The sequence below is a fragment of the Gracilinanus agilis genome, chromosome 2 (genome assembly GCF_016433145.1).
Source record: "Gracilinanus agilis isolate LMUSP501 chromosome 2, AgileGrace, whole genome shotgun sequence".
NCBI classification, from domain to species: Eukaryota; Metazoa; Chordata; class Mammalia; order Didelphimorphia; family Didelphidae; genus Gracilinanus; species Gracilinanus agilis.
The window spans coordinates 42,780,730-42,801,386 of record NC_058131.1 but is presented as its reverse complement, the minus strand read 5'-3'; the positions used below and the strand labels follow the sequence as shown (position 1 = coordinate 42,801,386).

The following is a 20,657-nucleotide window of genomic DNA, read 5'->3' as shown; positions in this document are numbered from 1 at the left end:
CAAGTTTATGGAGGACAGTAACATGATTAAACATGCACTCTAGCAGTAGTACTCCAAGGGTGAATTGAAGAGGAGAGAAGCTCGAGGCCCAAAGACCATTAGGAGAAGACCAAATGGTAGTCCAGACAAGAAGTAAGAAAGACCTTAATTAGGATGGTTGTCCTGTGAGAAGAGATGGGGATAGAGGTGAGAATTGGGAGCTGACTAGTCAAGGATAAATCAGGAGTTGTAAGCCCCAGGGACTAGAAGGGTGGTGGAGTCTTTGATGAGGTCAGGGAAAGGGGGTGGGGGTGGGGATTGAGGTGAAGAGAACACATTCTGTTTTGGACTTGTTGCTTTTGAGATGCCTGCAGGACATCTAGGTATTATCAAGCAGACATTCCGTAGCACAGAGAGATCTGGAGCTTTGGAGAGAGATTGGGGCCAGACCTGTACAATTTGGAATCTGTTTACTTGTCACTGTGATTGTTGTGTCTGGCTCTTCATGACCCCATTTGGGGTTTTCTTGGCAGAGATCCTGAAGCAGTTGGCCATTTCATTCTCCAGGTCATTTGACAGAGGAGGAAATTGAGGCAAACAGGATGATACCACTTGCCCAGGGTCACACAGCTAGATTTGAACTTGGGAAGATGAATCTTCCTGACTCCAGGCCCAGTGCTCTATGCATGCAGTATGCCACCTAGCTGCCTATGCCTATCTACATAGAGATGACAACTGAATCTGTGAAAACTAATGAGATCCCAGAGTGTTGTGAGGAGAGAACTATTGGATACACAAACTAACTCTCTCTCTCTCTCTCTCTCTCTCTCTCTCTCTCTCTCTCTCTCTCTCTCTCTCTCTCTCTCTCTCTCTCTCTCTCACACACACACACACACACACACACTCACACTCAGATGATGGGGCATGGGTGGTAACCCAGAAAAGGCAGGAGAGTTGGAGCATTTAGTCAGATGAAAAAGAAATGAAGAAGGCAGTGTCATGAACACCCAGGAAGGAGAAAGTGTCTGCAAGGAAAGGGTGATGAGGCGGGTCCAAGCTACAGACCAATGAGGAGGTAGACAAAGAGGTAACTAGATTTAGCAGTAGAGCTTTTGAGTGTCCTTGGAGAGGTTCAGCTGGGGTGTGGGATCAGCAGTTAAGGGATTAGGAGGTAGAGGTAACACGTGTGGGTCACTTTTTCTAGGAATTTGTGAAAGTTGAAGGTATGTGGGATGATCAAATGAGGGGCCGATAAACTTAAATGAAGGTTTAAGGATTGTAAAGATTTGCTTGTGCTTGTAGACATCAGGAGCCAGCCAATAAGGAGGCAGGAAAAGTAAGGTTAGTAGGCCATGTGGGGAAGAAATAGGGGAAGAGCTTAGCTCTCAGAGGACTTGGGAGTGGCTTGGCAAAAGAGAAGAAGTCCCAATTGTGGTTTTCTTGGCTGGAGGGGATATACCATAGATTACAGATCCTTCTGTTCTTCCTGAGATTGATTGATTGATTGATTTTTTGTTTGTTTATTGGGGATCTTAAATTAATTAGTATGGAGTATTTTTCCATGGTTACAAGATTCATGTTCTTTCCCTCCCCTCTCCTCCACCCCTTCCCATAATTCCACTTCTTCCCAAGATTTAAACTGAACATTGGATGGAACCTCAAATAAGGTCACTGAGATCCAGAGGGGATGGGGATTAGACTGAGCCCTCCCTTTTTAAGACATCTCTGCCTGTCAGGGGGCTCTTTGGGAGATTGCTGTCTCAGCCTCCTGTGAAATGGTAAGGTCATGTGTAGGCACAAGCCCATGAGCTCTCTGTTTTCCCTGTTTTACAGATTAGGAAGTAGAGATAGAAAAAGTTTGCAGCTTGCCCCATGGCCCATAAGAAGTAGGGCTATAGCTGAGAGCCTCTTCCCCAGAGAAGGTCCCCTTTGGCAGGTTCTAGAATCTTGTTGCCCTCTGTGGCTTTGGGATTTCTTTAACCCTACTTGATGCTGACTAGAGTAATTTTGGGGATATATTAACCCTAGATATTGAATTATATTGTAATTTGCCACTAGTGGTTGATAGTTATAGACAGGCTTATGGTTGGAGGTGATCCTGTAGTTGACAGTTGAAAAGATGGCTGAGCTTGGTAGTTGAGAAATCAACTAGAGACTGGATATGTAAAAAAAAAAAAAATTCCTATTTAATTGTAATTATAAGGTTCAGAGAAAGAATAAGAAAGAAGAAAGGCATTTTATAAATATTATTCCTATACTAAAACCTTCTAACTCCCAAAAAAAAATTACTAAAACTTCACAAGAAGTGCCTTCTTTCTGGGAAACCCAAGCCTATGCTAATCTCCTTAAATCTATTTTAAGTATAAATTTCTAACTATCTAATCTAATCTAATTATAAGTAATTTGATATTTATCTTAAAATCAATTCAAATTCTCAATCTCTCTCCCCAGTCTCCAAGCTCAGTACACTGACTGGATAAAATTTTGCTGTGATTGATTATTCTCTTCTGCCCCCACTGGTCAGACCAGGGAAACACCTGAGTTTTCTCCTATTTTTATCAGTTTTCTCCTTCAAATCTTTTATCTGCTTTCGAACCAACTGTCACCAGAAATCCTCCACAAACACACAGGAAAATCCTTCATCTCCCTTCTCTTGAGAGGTCAAACTCAAGAGAGCAGTTAACTTCCAATATTCCCACCAAAGGATCATTGAAAATTCTCTTAACCTCCATGAAAATTCCAATTTGGTCTTAAGGTATGTGTCTGTTTCTTCAAAACCTCTTTCTCTGAGCTGGAGAGACCTTTTGATAACCAACCTTATTTCCTAATAAATCCAATTATCCTAATACTAGTTTGAGAGTCAGAGGGATAATTTATGGACCTAGATGGTCACAGGGTTTCAGGGCACTGACCAAAAAGTGGGTACCTTTTCCACCCACTGCCTTTCATTTCCTAGCAGACTCCCCAAGAGCTTCTGGGCCTCTGAGGTAATTCCTTAATTTCTTTAACAGTTCTGGGATTCAGTATGGCAACAGGATAAGTTTCTAGATTATTTGCCTCCTATTTAAGTTTCCCTTGTTGGCATAGCCTTCATTTTCTGCCCTATCCCCTGGCTAAGGCTGTGCTTCGATTATTGCTTTTGAGCTACTAAATGGCTTATGGGTAGAACTGGAGCTTCGGGCCTGCTTGCTTGAGTGATATTTTGACTTGGCTGCTCATGGCATTCATAATCCCTGTGTGTGACACCATGCTGGGCTCCCATGAGCCCATCCTACTGTAAGTTTCTAAGTCATCATGGAGGGACTAGCTATGTACAGCGGCTGAATTGCCATTCCAGCAAAGGCAAAATATTGAAATGACAGCTTTTCTTGAAGAAGGAAGGCAGAGTAGAAGTTAAGCAGGATTCCCATAACATTTTTTTCACACCTTCTTCCAAACTTTTACCCCTTCCTTCCCTTTGATGTCTAAAATTATCCACTCTTTCCCTGGCTCCATCAAAACTTCTTCCCCCCCCCTTTTTTTTTAATACATTTTGACTCAGAAAGCAATCCAATTAAATCCATCTACTATAAAATGTGAATAATTAATAGTTTTTCTTCTTAACACTCCTGAAGGTGTTTGGTTGTTCATCTAAGTTGGTATAATTGTGGTTGCTTTGGAGAGGAGCTAGCAAGGTGTAAGAGGGAGATTTTAGGTATTTTATAAATATATATAAAGTGTGGCTGCCAGGAATCAAAAATTCAGATTGATTCCATAATTAAAATAGACCCAAGTCAGCATTCAGTTTAAGGTAGTTTATTTACAATTAGGAAGGTAAATGTAAGTAATTAGAGAGAGGGAGAGGCTGGTCCAGGCCTGGAGAGGCCTGGACAGAGAGAGAAGGTTAAAAGGCTAATTAAACTAGGTTACAAGCCACAAGACCTTAGAAATCAGAGAGGCTATAAGCCTACTTAAGGCAGAGTCTGGAAACGCCTAGGTAGGCCAGGAAGTCAGCCTAACTTACCCACCTGACAATTCAGAGTAGAAGCATTCTGAGGTCTCAGCCGAGCACCTTCAGCCCCAAATCCAAAGCCGGAACTCCTGAACTCACGAACTCCTGAACTCCTGAACTCCTTCTAGTCCTCAACTAACTTTACCAGGTTGTAACCCACGTATTTAAAAAGATAGCATCTCTCTTCATTTCCTGTGGGCCACCTCTAATTCACCTCTACACTGATTTGGACTGCCCAAAGGGCAATCCCTTGTTCTTGATTTGTTACTTATTGTCAGTGTGATTAAATTATCTCCACTTCCCCTGAGGGAGGTGGGGATGATATAATTTAGCTGCCTAGGGTAAGTAGATTTTTGACTATGAATGGGCTAGAGTTAATTTCATTTACACAAAGGGAAGGTCCCTTACATATATACTGCCCTGGTTCGCCCAGTTTAACCAGACCCTGGACTTCTGGGTTAAGATGGCTGCATGGTAGTTGCAGAACCCTTACTCTTCCTATCACCAACCTGTATGATTCCTCAAAAGAACCAAAAAACCAAGTTCAGATGAACAAAGGGACTCCACAATAGGGCACAGCATCGAAAGTACGTGGGATTTGGGCATTTCCACGCTATAAGGGGGTGAATTAACTCCCACCAAAACATGAGCTGATCCACCCTCCCCCACTCCACCTACAGTGCCAGAGTCACAGCCAGCGTGCTAGAATTAGAGTGGTGTGGGGCAATTGCTAAGTTCTTGGCAGCTGATTAAGAACACCCCTGAGAGCAGCTAGACATGAAACCCCAGGAGGCTGAAGAGTTTGCACCTGGGCACAGAGAGGGGAGTGGGACGGCACACAGCAGAAACTGAGCAGACTCAAAAAGGAGCCTCAGGCAAAAACCACTCCATAGCTCCATGCACAGAGAGCCTGCCCTCTTCACTCAGACTTCTGAGGGAAGCAAAAATCAGCATAGTGATGGCTAGCAATGATCAAGAAATACTAACCACCGAAAGGAACAAGAGAAAAGCACTTATTCTGGATAATTTTTACAGAGAAAAAATCCAGAGCACAGAGGAAACAGCAAGGGAGGACAAACAAGTAAACACATCCAAACCTTCACCCAAAAATGAAAATTGGTCACAAGCTCTTGAAGAGTTCCAATCTGAGATCATGAGAAAGGTGGAAGAGATTTGGCAAGAAAAGTAGGAAATAGTCCCAAAAGAAAATAACGGCTTAAAAGGCAGAATTTCACAATTGGAAATGGAGGTCCAGAAATCAAATGAAATGATAAGCAAATTGAAAACCAGAAATGACCAGCTGGAAGCCATGAAGAGCCAGATAGATCAGACCAAAAAGGAAAATCAAAAGATTATAGCCAAAAACCAGTCTTTAAAGACTAGAATTGGGCAAATAGAAGCCAATGATCTCACAAGACAGCAAGATTTAATAAAGCAAAGTAAAAAGACTGACAGAATAGAAGGAAACATGAAATAACTCACTGACAAGATGACAGACCAAGAAAACAGTCTAGAAGAGACAATTTGAGAGTCATTGGTCTTCCTGAAAAATCAGAGACAAATAGGAATCTTGACATCATACCACAAGAAATTATCCAAGAAAACTGCCCCGATATCCTTGAACAAGAGGGCAAAATAGACATTGAAAGAGCCCATAGTACACCCTCTACACTAAATCCTCAAAAGATAACCCCCAGGAATATAATAGCCAAATTTAAGAGCTTCCAAGTTAAGGAGAAAATATTACAAGAAGCCAGAAAGAGACAATTCAGATATCAAGGAACACCAGTCATGATTACATGGGATCTGGTAGCCTCCATACTAAAAGACCGCAAGACTTGGAATATGATATTCAGAAAGGCAAGAGAATTGGGTCTATAACCAAGGATCACCTACCCATCAAAACTGACTATATACTTCCAGGGGAAAGTATGGGTATCCAATTTAACCAGGCCCTGGATTGGAAAAGGAATGTTTGAAGGCCTCCCTATGTTCTTAGGGGCCCTTCCTCTTGGATCTCTGCTCCTTAATGGTTGAGAGATCGGGGATACTGGGGTCTTGGGGCCAGTTTGGCTTCAGTATTTGCCCCTGGGTTCTGAGAGGTTCTAGCAGTCTTGTATTATCTGGATATCTTATGCCTCTATTACCCAGCAAGAAACTGATTCTTTTACACTTCCCCTCAGGGTGCTGGATCAGAGGGCATGCTCTCTGATCCAGGCACTTGAATCTTCTGGATTAAAGAGTGATATCTCATGAGAAGGAATCTCAAAGCAGCTTCTTCCTTTCCTTTCTCCTTATCCTGCAGGTGCAAATTTAACCTGCTCACTTTTTATGTCCAATTGTCATACTTCAAATGGCCCAACAAACCATTAAACATGTAGTTAACATATCAGGTTAATGTTATTTCATTATTAACAGTTAATGTTAATTCATTAACTACAGCCCACAATTCTTCACACATGCTCAGATTCATAATTTTATTGCCTGTGTAACATATTTGTCTGTCCCTAACTTTAAAATTTGAAGAATTCATTGGAAGTTGGTGAAGGTGTTTTAAGATTTTTATAGATGAAAAGCTCTATTTAATGTGTGTGTGTGTCCGTCTTTCTGTCAGTTATGAGTTTTTCTAGGAATGATTCACTTTCCCTCTTCTGGTTCTTGAATAGATAATAGAAATAAACCCTGTGAATTATTCTTTAGCTCAGCTATTTTATTAGGTCCTTAGAAACCCCTGGTTTTCCATTAGAAGCAGGCAAGTCATGAGAAAATAATTTTTCTAACGCAAATCCTCTCTAACAGTTCATCTAAGGAATTCCAAATTTAACTTAAAAGACATAAAGGCAGCTATTAGCTAAAAGTGGGTCACTTTTTAATAATAACACTTTTTAAGACATACCCTAGTTATTCATTATGGAGTGATCAAAGCTGTTTGGAAAAAAGATTGTCAAATTGAAGTATTTCATGGGCCTGACTAACAGGAGCCTTTCTGCTCACACCCTGCACAGTTATAGCCTGGGCTGCTAGAGCAGAAGGGCAGAAAAGAGACAGGAAACACTTGGATACTTTCTGTCTTCTCCCCACCTTTCCCCAGACTAAGGTACATTGTGGATATATGGCCAGAGACCTCAGGGATAAAAGCTAAGCAGGCAGTAAGCCCCAAGTACCCCACCCAGTCAGTCCCTACCTCCCAGGAGATGAACCCGTGCAGATCTGGCTCAGCCCACTTGCACTGACCCATTTTCAGCTCTGTGAAGGGAACACTGAAACACTCCTTAGCTATTGACAATGTGGAGGCTTCATCTGAACATCCAGACAGGACAAGAATCTCTCATGCTATAATGTGGTTATTTTTCTGTGCAGATCGAGGGCACCGTTGGACGCCTACTTTAGGGTCAACAGGACACAACCTCTCCTACCAGCAGACCCGCCCAACCCCAATGACGACGACAACGACGATGACGATGACCCTGGCTCTGAAGACATCCATGTGTCTAGTGGCTCTGATACGGAGAGTAACACTTCCAGTGAGGAGGAGGAGGAAGAGGAGGAGGAGGAGGAAGAGGAGGAGGTGGACATCCAGGATGAGGACCCAGACCCAGATATTGGTCTTGAAGGTGGGCACTCTGCATTTGGGCATGGGTAGGCAACAGCCCAGCTCCCACCTATGCTAAAGTCCAAGCTGGGTCTTCTCCATACTTGGATGGAAGCTTTCCATGTTACAATGAGAGAACTGTGTTAGACATTACCAGGTACGTGGAGGACTTGATTTGGCTCCAGGTGTGTTGTATTTACAGCAGGGTGACTTAATAGGTTTCATCTGTCCCTTCTGATGTCCTGCTTTTAAGAGCTTAAAGATGATATGTTCTTTGCACCATCCTAGATCATTTCAGAGTCTTTTCTGGGCTTCTGGTTTGTTTTTGATGGGATAGTCTGCAAAGATCAAAATGCTGCTCATTAAGTTTGAGTCCTAGGTATCTGTCCTTTCATTAAAGTCAGCAAGCTTTATTAATGCAAACACAAAGAATGAAGCAGTCCCTATTCCCAAGGGCCTGATATTGTACCAGGGAAGTCATACAAACCCGTAAATACATATACACTATTATTATTAAAATTGATATAGATGGATATTAAAAGAAGTAATATTTTAATGAAAGCCATGTTGGTAAAATATAAGATGACCACGCGCCTGCTAAGATCTAATTCAAATTCCCTGCCATACCTTCTGCCCACCTGGCTCCCCCATACCAAAGATCCCGCCTCCAATCACCTCAGGAGTCTTATACTGTTCTTTTACGTAATCACACTTCCTGTCTACCTGCACTACAAGAGAAATCATGGGAAATGTAGTTTCCAAGTCCCCTAAATGTCCATAGGAAGTTTGTCATATATCTAACTATTTTAAGGCTCAAATGAACCCCCAAAATTCCAAATAACATAACACATACATAAACATGCATAAATTAAAGAAACCAAGGCTCAGTACAAAGTAGCATGGGGGAATGACTCTTTCATATAAAAGATCTGAGCTGTGTCTTATAAAAAGAAAGACTTCCAGATGGAGTTAAAGTAGGAAGGGTGTTGGAAGAATATAGGTTAGGGGCAGCCAGGTAGCACAGTGGATAGAGAGGTAGGCCTGGAGTCAGGAGGACCTGACTTCAAAACTGGCCTCACCCTGGACAAGTCACCTAACACTCATTGCCTAGCCCATGCCACTTTGATGAAAAGAAAGAAGGTAAGGGTTTAAAAACAAACAATACAGGATGGGCAGTTTGGAAGCGTGGAAATGGGGTCAGGAATCAAGGAAAGGGAACCAGCCCAGTCTTCCTGGGTCACAAAGTATGGCAGAGGAGGCATGCCCTGTGAGGCTGAGGGTCAATTGCAACCAGCTTGGGAAGGGCTTTAAAAGCCAAGTAGATCCTTGAGGTAGGTTTATTGAGCTGAGCAGTCACAAAGTCCTATCCAATGTTGAGGATTTTGTCAATCTGAAGAGGAGATACCCAAGGTGGGGAGGTTAGGAGGCCCTCAACTCGGGCAGCAAAGAGAAGGGTCAGATGTAGATGTTATGGAGGGAGAAGCAGCAAGACCCCCAACTGATGAGAGCCATCTTCAGACTTATACTAGATATAAAAGATGAAATTTGAATCTGCCAGCCCATATCTGGCTAGGCCTTTGTGCAATGATTTCTTTTCTGTGCCTGGCCTGCAGTTTCTGGAGAGGATCCTGCAGAGACTATTCCAGAAGACCCTTCAGCCCAGCAGGAAGCCACTCCTGCTTCTGAAGCAGTGGTCCCCCTCCAACAGGTAACAGATCCATTTGGTCTTTCAAAAGAGCAAACTAGGAGATTAATGCACTCAATCTGCCTAACCAGAGCATGCCTGGGCTTCCCTTCAACAGTCTCCAGTGAAGCCTGAACCAATCCCTCCACCAGCCACATCTACCACGGGTCCCTCAGATGAAGAAGAAGGAGACACTTGCGCCATCTGCTTTGAGCAGTGGACCAGTGCTGGAGACCACCGTCTCTCCGCACTGCGGTGTGGGCATCTTTTTGGGTACAAGTGCATCTCTAAGTGGCTCAGAGGACAAGCTGGGAAATGTCCCCAGGTACGTACTCTAGTTTACTGGTACACAGATGTTAAAGAATGTGTCCTTTAACTGGGGAAAGGTATGTTAAGGTTAGCCAAGCAGCTGCCTATGAGCCCTGTGTGAAGACAACCTCCAGGAGGCCCCATAGGCAACTCCAAAGGTCATACACACCATGCCAACAGTGAGGGCAGAAGCCATTCTTACTTCCCTTGTGTACTGAGCAAGCTTCATCTTCCCTGTGCTTGGGCTCTGGAGGAGTTTTTGCTTCTTGATTTGGCCTTGGATCACATTCCCCACAGAAGCTGCTTCAAAGTCTCTTTCAAGCAATCTTGCCTCCTAGTTGGCAAGCAATTACCTGTTATGACTCTCATCAACTCTGCCCCTGCTCCAGGCTCTGAAGGAGGATGAACTCCATCACATCACCAGCTTTCTTCTAGCCTTGCCAAGGCTAGCTCCTTGACACATGGCCTTGATTCTGTCCCCTCCTGTTTTCTTCTACAGATTGCAACCTCTACATTGTCTCTCATGCTCAGTCTCTCCCCATCTCCTCGTTCATTCCCTACTGCCTACACAGATATTCTCAGGTTGTTCCTGTCATCCTTTCTAGCAGTCATCTTTCCTCCTAAATCCTTTTTAGATTCCTTAAAAGAGTTGTCTGTCCTTGCTGCCTTTGCAGCCTTTACCAACCCTCCAGTTTTCCTTGCAATTTGGTTTTCGTTTCTGCAAACCTCACAAAGAGTTTCTAGTAATCTCCATTACCTGCTAACCTTTTTTTCAATTGTCACATTCCTTGATCTGTCTTCAGCTTTTGACACTGTACAGAATGCCTCCCTATTCCCTCAGTCTCCTTTCTTGGCTTTCAGGACATTGCTCTCATCCGTTTTTCCCACTATTTCTTAAGTCTTCTTCATTGGGTTGCCCTCTCTCCTACTCCTTAGAAGTAGGCCCAGAAAGCTCTGACCTGGGACCACTTTTCTTCTCACACTTGGTGATTTCATTCATTCTTATGGGTTTGGCTATCTAAATTTGTATGTCTAGTCCGAATATTTTCTCCTGAACTCCATCCTCAGATCACTAGCTTTCTTCTGGACCTGCACCTGAAGGTCCCATTGATTCCTCAAACTTAGAATATCCAGTACTAAGCCCATCATCTTTCTCACTAAATCCACACCTCCTCCAAATGTCTAAACTCTCCCCTACTGCCATCTTTCTCACCCTCATAGTGAGTCCAGCCAGAGGATGCCAGATAGCTCAGAGTCTTCCTGGACCCTCCTCTTTCCCTGGCTTGTAGCAGGCATGAAAATGTTTGTTGCATTGAATTAGACATTTCTGCATCAGTTTTAGACAAGGGCTTCTTCGCTGGGTTTGTGTCCTAGACATCTTTTGCAGTCTGCTGAAGCCTGTGAACCTTTTGTCACAATAATGTCAGTCATTGCATAAAAGAGAATATACAAGATTACAGAAGATTTTTACATTGAAAAATGGTTATTCAAATGTTTCTAAAGGAAATGTTTTCTTCCACAAATACCATTGTCCAGTGGTTCTTCTTGGCTTGGAGGTGACTTTGGGTTTTTGGAAGCCAAGTTCTGCCAGTTTCTGCCAACTGGAAAAGGCTTTAGCTGCCATTTCATTGACCAGATATTGTGCCAAGGACCAGCTAGACTCCCTGAAGGCAGTAAAAGAGCCCATTAGCCACTGCTGATCATTAGCAATTGATGCCATCATTTCAGAAACATCACAACTTCAGGTGATCCAGAAGAGAGTGGAGAGCTGTGGTGGGTGTTGCTGGGCTACAGAATATTCCTGACAATGACTTGCCTTTGAGAAGTAGAATAAAAGAAATGGGGAATGAATGGAAGGTCTTGAAGTCAAGGAGACCCATATTCAAGTCCTGCCTCTTGTCACTAACCACATGGCCCTGGATAAGGCAGTCTCTGGCCTCTAATAGAGGCTCCTTCCATTTCTGCATGGGAGATCCTGTGATCCTTACTGTGACCAGAGAAGAATGATGGGTAACAAGAGTGTGAGGAAACAGATGGTCAGCCCAAGCCCGTAAAGCTTGAGAAGAAACAAGGAAGACTCTGTAGTGTCTTGGGAAGGACCTTTGTGGGGGAACAATGGAAGCAAGGCCAGGGGGTGAGGGTTGGGGAATCATCTAGGTGGAGGGAATTAGCCACATCATGTGCAGCTGGTTCCCTGTGTGGGCTCTAAACAAGACCTGGTTCACTGGCCCATGTGGTGCCACATCTGTAAGGCAATTACTGAGGGGCCCCCAAGGTCACTGAAGGAGATGCTGCCTTAGTTAGTGAGGTGCCACTTGTGGCCTTCTAAAGCATTCAGTATCCTTAAATCTGTGGTTTGGGAATGAATCAGGAAGGAGCCTTCCTTTAACAGTATTAACACTTTTCCTTCATTCTCTTTAGTGCAACAAGAAAGCCAAACGCTCAGACATTGTGGTTCTCTATGCCCGAACCCTAAAAGCCCTGGATACCAGTGAACAGGAGCGCATGAAAAGGTAGAAGGAAAGGAGTCTGCTTGTCATGTTCACCTTTGATTTCCTGCAGGCTTTTCTTGGGAAACAAACTGGCGCAGTTGTAAGTGCGCTGTATTAAGAGTCCAGGGGGGAGGGTGGGGTGAGTTCAAATTCTCCCTCAGAGATTTATTTAGCTGTGTGACACCCCCCTCCCCCTGCAAAGCCACTTCATCTCAAAACCTGTTTTATCCTCTAAAATGTGAATATTCCGGGGTTGCTGTGAGAATCACAAAACAATAAAATAAATAACAACACCTGTATAACATAGCACCTTGCAATCTCCAGATTGAGATTCAGTCAGCTCCCATGAATTTAACAATTCCCTCTAAGGGGATTCCTCACAAATCTGTATATTTAGCCCTAATCTCCAGGACCACATCACCAGGATGTCCTGTGAGCACCTCGCCCCCAACAGTACATACAAAGCAGAACTCTTCCCATTTCTCCCAGATCCCATCCTTCCTCTCTGCCTCTGTCAATGACTCCAGCATCCTCCGTTCACCAGGTTCACAGCCCCAGACTCACGATTCCCCCATGACCCTACCTCCTCCGCTCCATCCAGCCTGTCATCTAGTCTTAAGTATTGGAGGCACATAACAGCCCTCACAACTCCCCCTCTCCCTATGCACCACTCCCACTTCATCCTTTGTCCCCTCTTCCTTGTCCTCCCTGTTCTGGCCTCTCTTGGCCAGGCACATGGGAGGTGCTCTGTAAACATTAGCTATTGACCGCTATCTGAACACACCAGTCTCCTGTCCAGAGATCTTCCCTGGCTCCCTGTTCCCTCCAGGAGAAAAGATGGGTCCTCAGTGACCAGCTAGTCCAATCCAGACCAAAAGGAAATCTCCACTATAACCCAGCCCAAGAAATGTGGTCATCCAGCTTTGCTTGAAGAGCCTCATTGAGGGAGGTCCTATGGCCTGAAGTCACCTTCTCTATTGCCATGCAGCTCTCATGGCGGAGTTTTGCCGTTTTGTGTTAATGTGGAATTTACAACCAACCTGGCATGGAAAGCCCTCTCTGGTCCACAGTGTGGTGGGAGATCAGCACGTCCCTCACAGCAGCCCCGTGGGAATCTAGCGCCTTCTCTAGGACCTGCCTTTTCCCCTCTTTCTCCCGAATGACCCAGGCGAGCACGAGGTCCAGGGCCCAGGATGGAGGATGGAGACGGGCACGACAGCTCCTGGGATGATAATCTCCTCGAAGCACATTCTCTTTCAGTGCCTAGGGAGTTCACATTGAATTCAGTGATTCAATTAGAATATGTTGTGTTGCGGAGTATGATGTTTGAAGAACGAGCTGTTGGGAGGGATTCTGAAACGCCATGAAAGAATCCAGGACAGCATTCTTTGATGTGCTCTATGTGCTTGTCTAATTGTAGATAATAGGGACCAGCCTCTGAAAGGCAGGTTCTCTGATCCGCCTTCTCCTCCTCGGAGAGGAAGAGGGATTCCGATAGAGAATGTTGCATGTGGGGTGTGTAATTTGTTAACTGTTTTTCTTTGTTTTAAAAAGCAATTCTAGAAGGGGTGGTATATATACCAATACCTGCTATGTGCCAGGCACTCTGCTAGGTGCTACAGATACAAACACAAAGAAGGAGACAATTCCTGCTTCAGGGAACTTCTAATAATTCTAATAGGAAAAACTTGTGTGTGGGGGTGTAAATATTTGCAGAATAAACACAAAGAGAACAAATAAATACGTTATTAAATTCAAGAGAGGGAAGGCTTTAGCAGGGCAGAGTCAGAGAAGACTTCATACAGGGGCTGGGGCTGAGGTAGGGAGAGAGGGCATTCTTGGTTGGGGGTTAGGGGGTAGAGACATTGCAAAGGCATTGAGACAGAGGCACAGGCTTAGATCACAGAGTGCAGGATTGGGGAATAACCCTATTGGGAAGAGCTCTGAGGAGTTCATCTTTTATTGCAACTGGAAGCCACTGGAGTTTTTTGAGCAGGGGGGTGGCCTGGTTGGTTCTGCACTTAAGACATCACTTCGGCAGCTATGTGGAGGACAGGCTGGAGAAGAGACCAGTTAGGGGACCACTGCAGAGACTGAGAGGGAATGAGGGCCTGAATTTTAGTGGAGTTGTGGGTAGAAAGAAATCAGATCTAGTAAATTTGTTAGAGAGGTAGAAATAACAAGTATTAATGACTGATCAGATATGTAAGATGAAGGAGAGTGAGATATTGAGGATAATGCAGAGATTATAAACCTGGGAAACTAGAAGAGGTTTCCTCAACAGAACTGCAGGGAACAGGTGGGTTTTAAGGAAAATCTAATGAGTTATTTTTTGGACATGGTGATTTAGAGACATCGTCAGGAAATCCTTTTGAAATATCCATTAGGCAGTTTGTGATATGGGACTTGGAATTAAGAGAGAGATTAAAACTGGAGATTATGTGTCTAGGAGTCATCTGCTTAAAAATGGTCATTAAACCTATAGAAGCTGATGAGGGAAGAATTTGAATTCAGAAAAAAGAGCCCAGCCCAATCCAGAAACCTAGGATGCACCCATAGTAAGAAGATGTGACATGGGTAATCAGACAGCAAAGGAGACTTAGGAGTGGTCAGACAGATGGAGGGAGAGCCAGGAAGTGTCACAAAAATCCAGAGAGAAAAATGTGTCCAGCAGTCAGCACAATCAGAAGCAGCAGAGAGGTCAAGAAGGCATCCGATTGTGTTTTTGAGAAATCATAACTTTGTACAGAACAGATCCGGTTGAGTGGTGTGATGTACTTGGGAGTCAGTTTGCAACAGGTTAAGGAGTGAATGAGGGGAGGGGAAATGCCTAGATAACTTGGCCTAGAAGTTTTGAGAAAGGGGAGAGACCTAAGACACTTGATTTAAAAGGACAGAAGGATATAGGAAGAAGTTAATGATTAGAGAGGGAGGACGATTGAGGAGGAAACAATTGGCAAAAAACCAAAGACATCAAACAGCTTTTAGAAAATGGTATGATAGACCAGGGGGAGCATCCTTTAGTGGGACGACTGCTTGTGCAGATGGGGCATAAGAAATCACATTGCTTGCTGGATGTGCTGTGGGGGTGGAGCTCATGTGTTACTCAGATCCCTTCTTAATGGCTCCTTGGTGCTGGCTTCTCTCTTTATAGTTGCCTACTCAAAGAGCAAATGCTGAGGAAGGAGGCTGAGTTAGAATCAGCCCAGTGCCGGCTCCAGCTGCAGGTGCTTTCTGATGAATGTAACAAGCTTCGAAATCATGTCCAGGTATGTGTCTTATTCCATTAATGCACAGTGTTTTTGGAATAGGAATGAACAGAGATCTTTCTACTGGCTAAAGGAAATCTTTACCTTAACAAGCTTCTCTTAAGTGCCAGAAATGCTAGGTGCTAGACATACAGAGACAAAACCCTGCCCTCAAGGAGTTTTTAGTCTACTGAGGGAAGATAGGTACATACATTAAATACTTACAACATACAAAGTAATTGGTGGGGATGGGAAGGTGGATCAATCAATCAACATTTATTAAGCACTTAACCATGTGCCAGGCCCCCTGGAATATCAACAACTGAGGAAATAAAAGAAAAGCCTCTTGAAAGTGACATTTAAGTTGGGCTTTGAAAGGGGTGAATGAGATTTTCTAAGGGTGGGAGTAAAGGCAAAATATTCCAAGTACATCCAGAGCAAAGGCAAGTGTATAGAACATGAAATGTCATAGAGGAAGAATACCATGTAGGCTAAATAGGAGGGGATTGGTACAAGAATGAACCTGTTGATAGAGGTTGGTTCTGGATGTCAAGAGCTTTCAATGGCAAACATAGAGCAATTTGTATATTCTCCTAGAGGCCACTGAGGCAGTTTGATAGGGGAGGAACCTGGTCAGACCTGTGCTTTAGGAATAAAGTTTAGCAGATCCTTGGAAGGTTGATGGAAAGGGAGAGCCAAGTAGGGGAGGCTAGATATAGAACAAATAGGGCCATTGTGGTATTTTTCAGGAGGGAGGATAGCAGCCTCTCACCCGGTGGTGGTGTGGTAGAAGAGGAGAAAGGGAGGCTGATGTGACGGATCTGGAGGCAGGACTGACCGTGCTTGGTAAAATATTTGGCCTCGCTGGTTTTACTGCCAGATCCTCTTTGTTCTAACCAGAAGAATAAGCCATAGCCTGAGCATTATGCTCAGGCCTTGGTGCCATATTTTAGGACAGCCACCAGGGTATTAAAGAGACTGTTGAGTGCTGATAGGCATCTAACAAAAAAACAGAAGTTTTTTCAGGAAGTAAATATATATTTATTCATTATACTTTAGAGCATCTCTTTTTAGAAATAGCTAGTGGTTTACCGGTTTTACTAATCTTTGTTAAATTCAATTTTTTTTCTTTCTATTCACCTTTTTAATTTGACAATTTCCTCTTGTGCCTGATATGGGTTTATTAACTTGATTTTCTGAATTTTTTTTAGCTACTTGTTCAGTTGACTAATCTTTTCTTTTCCCCTTATTAATTTGTGTTCATAGATATAAATTTGCCTCTGAAGACTGGTAGTTACGTGCCACAACTCTTACACTGTAGAACTTTTACCTTTGATGTGTTTTTTTATTGTCTCCATGATTTGCTCTCTATTATATTTCCACTTAAGACTCATCAAAGTTTGGTTGTTTAACAAATGTAATTTGAGATAATGAGAAATCAGAAAATGGTGTGTTGCCAGCCTTAGCTAGAAGGGATCTTTGAACTTATCCTGTCAAACTCCCCTTATGTTACCCAGAGAAGGCTGAGACCTGTCCCCAAGGGGAAGTGACTTGGCCAAGAGACATAGTAAGAAGCAGGGCCAAAGATTTAGAGCTGGGTCCTCTGAGTCTAAAGCAGAAGTGTTGGTTGAATATAGGGATTGTCTCAAGAGAGATCAGATTCATCAGAGGGGATCTTGTGACTGCCTAAATTTTAGTGTGACAAAAAAGATTATCAAACTGCGAGTTTCATTTCGTTTCAGCAGTATCATTTTAAGCCAGATTTCAATGCAGCAAAAGAATTAAAACTAAAAGTTTTTTACCATATGTGTCCAGTATATCCACTGAAATTTCAGTATGTGGGGAAGACAGCAAACTCCTCCAGAGTACTCTTCATGTATTTTGTGGTTGACTCCTCAGGAGCTGAAGGTTCTTGTGGCTCAGCATGGGTCGGGTTCTGCTCAGCCTGGCATCTCACAGGCGTGTTTACAGAACTGTCTGCCTCTCAGCCAGAACCAGCACAAGTACCAGTTTCAGAAGGCCTTCACAGTGTCACAAGAAGGGAGGTGCCGCATCATGGCGTACTGCGATGCCCTGAGCTGTCTGGTAGTGTCCCAGCCCTCTCCTCAGGCCACCTTCCTTCCTGGTAAGCAGCCTGAAACCTTGGGCTCTTTGGTAATTATTGATGGCTTTAGTTCTAGTTTTCAGCTCTTACTCCTTTCCTCACACTGGCTTCCTTTCCCTCACATCTTCTTTAGTTCCACAAGAAAAACAGCCAAGGCAGCTGATCAACATTACACAGGACAATAGTGGTCCTAGACCTCCTGAGAGGAGGACAGGATCTCTGGGACTGGCCAGGGCAGTGGCCTGGCTTACTTGATTCTGCTTTGGTTAAGACACAGCTGTGTGTGCTTCAGGGAATGAACAGCCATCATTTTGACCCACTGCAGCCCATTCTATTCCTAGGCCACAGTGGTTCAGCCATTCCCCAATAGAGAGATAAAGGAAGATGCCATTATGGTTTGACCAAGTACCTACTCTGTGCTAGGCTTTGGGGATACAAATACAAAGAATGAAACGATCCCTTCTTACAATGAGACTGACCTCCTAATGAAGGCTATAACAATATCAACAGCAATATGGGGGCACAAGCAGCTGAGGCAATCAGGAAAGGCTTCGTGTCAGAATAGGGAGGTTGGGTTGCATCTTAAGGAACAAAAGGATGAGGGAAGGGAAAAAAGGATCAAGGGCATCCCAGTCATGGAAGCAACCTGCGTGAAGTCAGAGACATGAAGTTGTGGAGAGTCTAAGGAACAGACAGAAGGGGAGGCTGGGGCCAGGTTATGGAGCATTTCTGAATCTAAACAGGAATTTCTGTCTTAGCCTAGAGATAATAGAAGGTTGCTGGAGTTAAGTGAGTAGAGATCCCTCAGATGTGCACTTTGGTGGCAGCCATGGTGGACTGGAGTGGGGAGAAGTGTCTCCACATTCTGCCAGGAGGTGATTGCAAGAACTGAGGAAAAAGTTGAGGGCTTGAACTAAAGAATAGCTGTGGACATGAAGAGAAGGATATCAGACATATTTTGAACCAACAAGACTTGTGTGTACCTCTCTTTGACCCATTTTATACAGAGCCTTAATATAGTCTGATTTTATTGTTTTTCTTTTCATTCTGCTCTCTTTAGCACTACTCTGGCTTTTCATGATTTGACAGTGGTATGAGAATGTTAAACCATCTTTTCATTTTTAAACTACTTAAATATTTATCCTATTAAACTGCATATTAAACTATATACAAATAGGTATGAAGTAATGCCTCAGAGTTTTAATTTGCATTTCTCTAATCAATAGTGATTTAAAGCATTTTTTATATGACTGTTAATAGCTTTGACTTCTTCTGAAATCTAACTGTTTGTGTCCTTTGACCATTTATTAATTAGGGAATGGCTTTTTTTTTTTTAACCATTTTACCTTCCATCCTAGAACCAATACTAGTTCTGAGTCAGAAGAGCAGTAAGGGCTAGGCAATGAGGGTTAAGTAACTTGCTTAGGGTCACACAGTGAAAAAAAGTGTCTGAGGCTAGATTTGAACCCAACACCTCCCATTTCTGGGCTTGGTTCTCACTCTACTAAGCCACCTAACTACTCCATCTTATTTTCATAAATTTTATTCCATTCCCTATATATTTGAAAAATTAGCCTTTATCAGAGAAACTTGCTGTAAAATATTTTGTATTACTTCTTTGACTGTGGTACCTTTTAGCAAACTAGAATTCCTGATTATCTCTTTTAATTAGCTCTATTTTAGCTTCTGCTTTGTCTGTGATCATGACTGCTACCCCTGGCTTTTTTCTCCAGCTGATGCACAATAGATTTTATCCCTTTTCCTTATTTTAACTCTGTGTATGTCTTTTCATTTCAAGTTCATCTCTTGTAACAAACAACATAATTTTGGGTTCCAGTTTCTAATCCATTCTGCTATTTCCATTTTACAAGAAAACTTACCCCATTCTGAGGGAGGAAAGGAAAGAGGGAGGAAGGGAGAGAGATAGAGAGAAAGAATAAGTTTTTTCGAACCAATTCCAATGAAATTCAGGCATTGCATTGCTTGCCAGACCTCTCTCCAACCCCACTTCCCAGCCCCGCCTCATCCATTGTCCCCTCTATTGAAAAAGCTCTTCCTTGTATGCTTCTTTTAAGAGAGAAAATTTGCCCCATTCTCTCTCCCTTTCCCCTTTTTCCAGTACATTTCTCTATTATTTCTTCATTTTATTTTGAGATCATCCCAACATAATTGGCTCACATCCATGGCCTCTGTCCATCTAGACTCCTTTTTAACTTCCCTAATAGTGTTAAAGTTCTTAGTAATTACACATATCAACTTTCTATATGAATCCAATATGATTTTTCTTTCATTTTTACCTTTTGGATCTTGTGTTTAAATGTCAAATATTCTACTCAGCTCTGTTCTTTTCTTCAGGAATACTTAAAAGCCCTTTATTTATTTAAAAAAAAAATGTTTTCCCCTAAAGGATTATACTCCAGTTTGCTGAGGAGGTGATTCTTGGTTGTAATCCTAGCTCCTTTGCCTTTCAAAATATCATATTCCAAGATTTCTGCTCCTTTATCGTGGAAGCTGCTAAGTCTTATGTGATCCTAACTCTGATTCCACATTTAAATGTCGTTTTTTTCCTGGATGCTTAAAATATTTTCTCCTTGACCTGGGAGCTCTGGAATTCGGCTATAATATTCCTGGGAGTTTTTTCTTTTCAAAATTTTCTTGTATCCATCTCATTTCATTTTGCTTATACATAACTTTTCACATTGTTCTCTTCTTCTGACTTTGGGTCTTGATCTATCCTATCACCGTAGTAACTTTTTATGGTCAAATTCTTTTTTTGTTATTTGCTCATTTTTCTAGCTTTTTTACTTTTTGGTAAAGTTAGGCACTGCTCATCCTGGGAATGAAGAGTCACAATCCCATGCTTTAGGCTTTTTCATGCTGCTGTTTTCATAGCTAGTTGTGAGCATCTCCAAGTTTTTGGTGCTTCCAAGATGGTATGATCTAGGAAGATCTGTGGTCATTACTCTTTGGTCTTTATCCAGGAAGGTCCCCTACTTCCCTGTAGTCACAGGTATTAGTGTCTCTCCTGGCCTCGTAACTATGACTTTGTCTCATTTCTGTCCTTTAGCCACAAGTGCTAATGTTCTTCTTTGTCTTGGTACTATGACCAGATCTCCTGCTCTCTTGTGATCAACTACCAGTGTTCTTCTATAGGTCACTGCCCTAGAACAGTGACCCTAAACAACCTATGGATAATAGAGATGACAATGCCAGCTTCACCTGGTGCCAGCAAAGGGTCCTCTATATTTCTGACCTTTC

General features: G+C 42.9%; 1 protein-coding gene across 1 annotated transcript in view; it reads left to right on the top strand.

The window, feature by feature from the left end:
• Positions 1–20,657, top strand: part of RFWD3 (ring finger and WD repeat domain 3) — a 45,524-nt gene that overhangs the window by 11,502 nt on the left and 13,365 nt on the right. The window contains exons 3-8 of the mRNA XM_044660475.1: positions 7,331–7,584; positions 9,176–9,270; positions 9,365–9,571; positions 11,977–12,068; positions 15,202–15,316; positions 17,195–17,420. Of these exons, the coding sequence (XP_044516410.1) occupies positions 7,331–7,584; positions 9,176–9,270; positions 9,365–9,571; positions 11,977–12,068; positions 15,202–15,316; positions 17,195–17,420 (989 nt within the window). The remainder of the gene's footprint in view (positions 1–7,330; positions 7,585–9,175; positions 9,271–9,364; positions 9,572–11,976; positions 12,069–15,201; positions 15,317–17,194; positions 17,421–20,657) is intronic.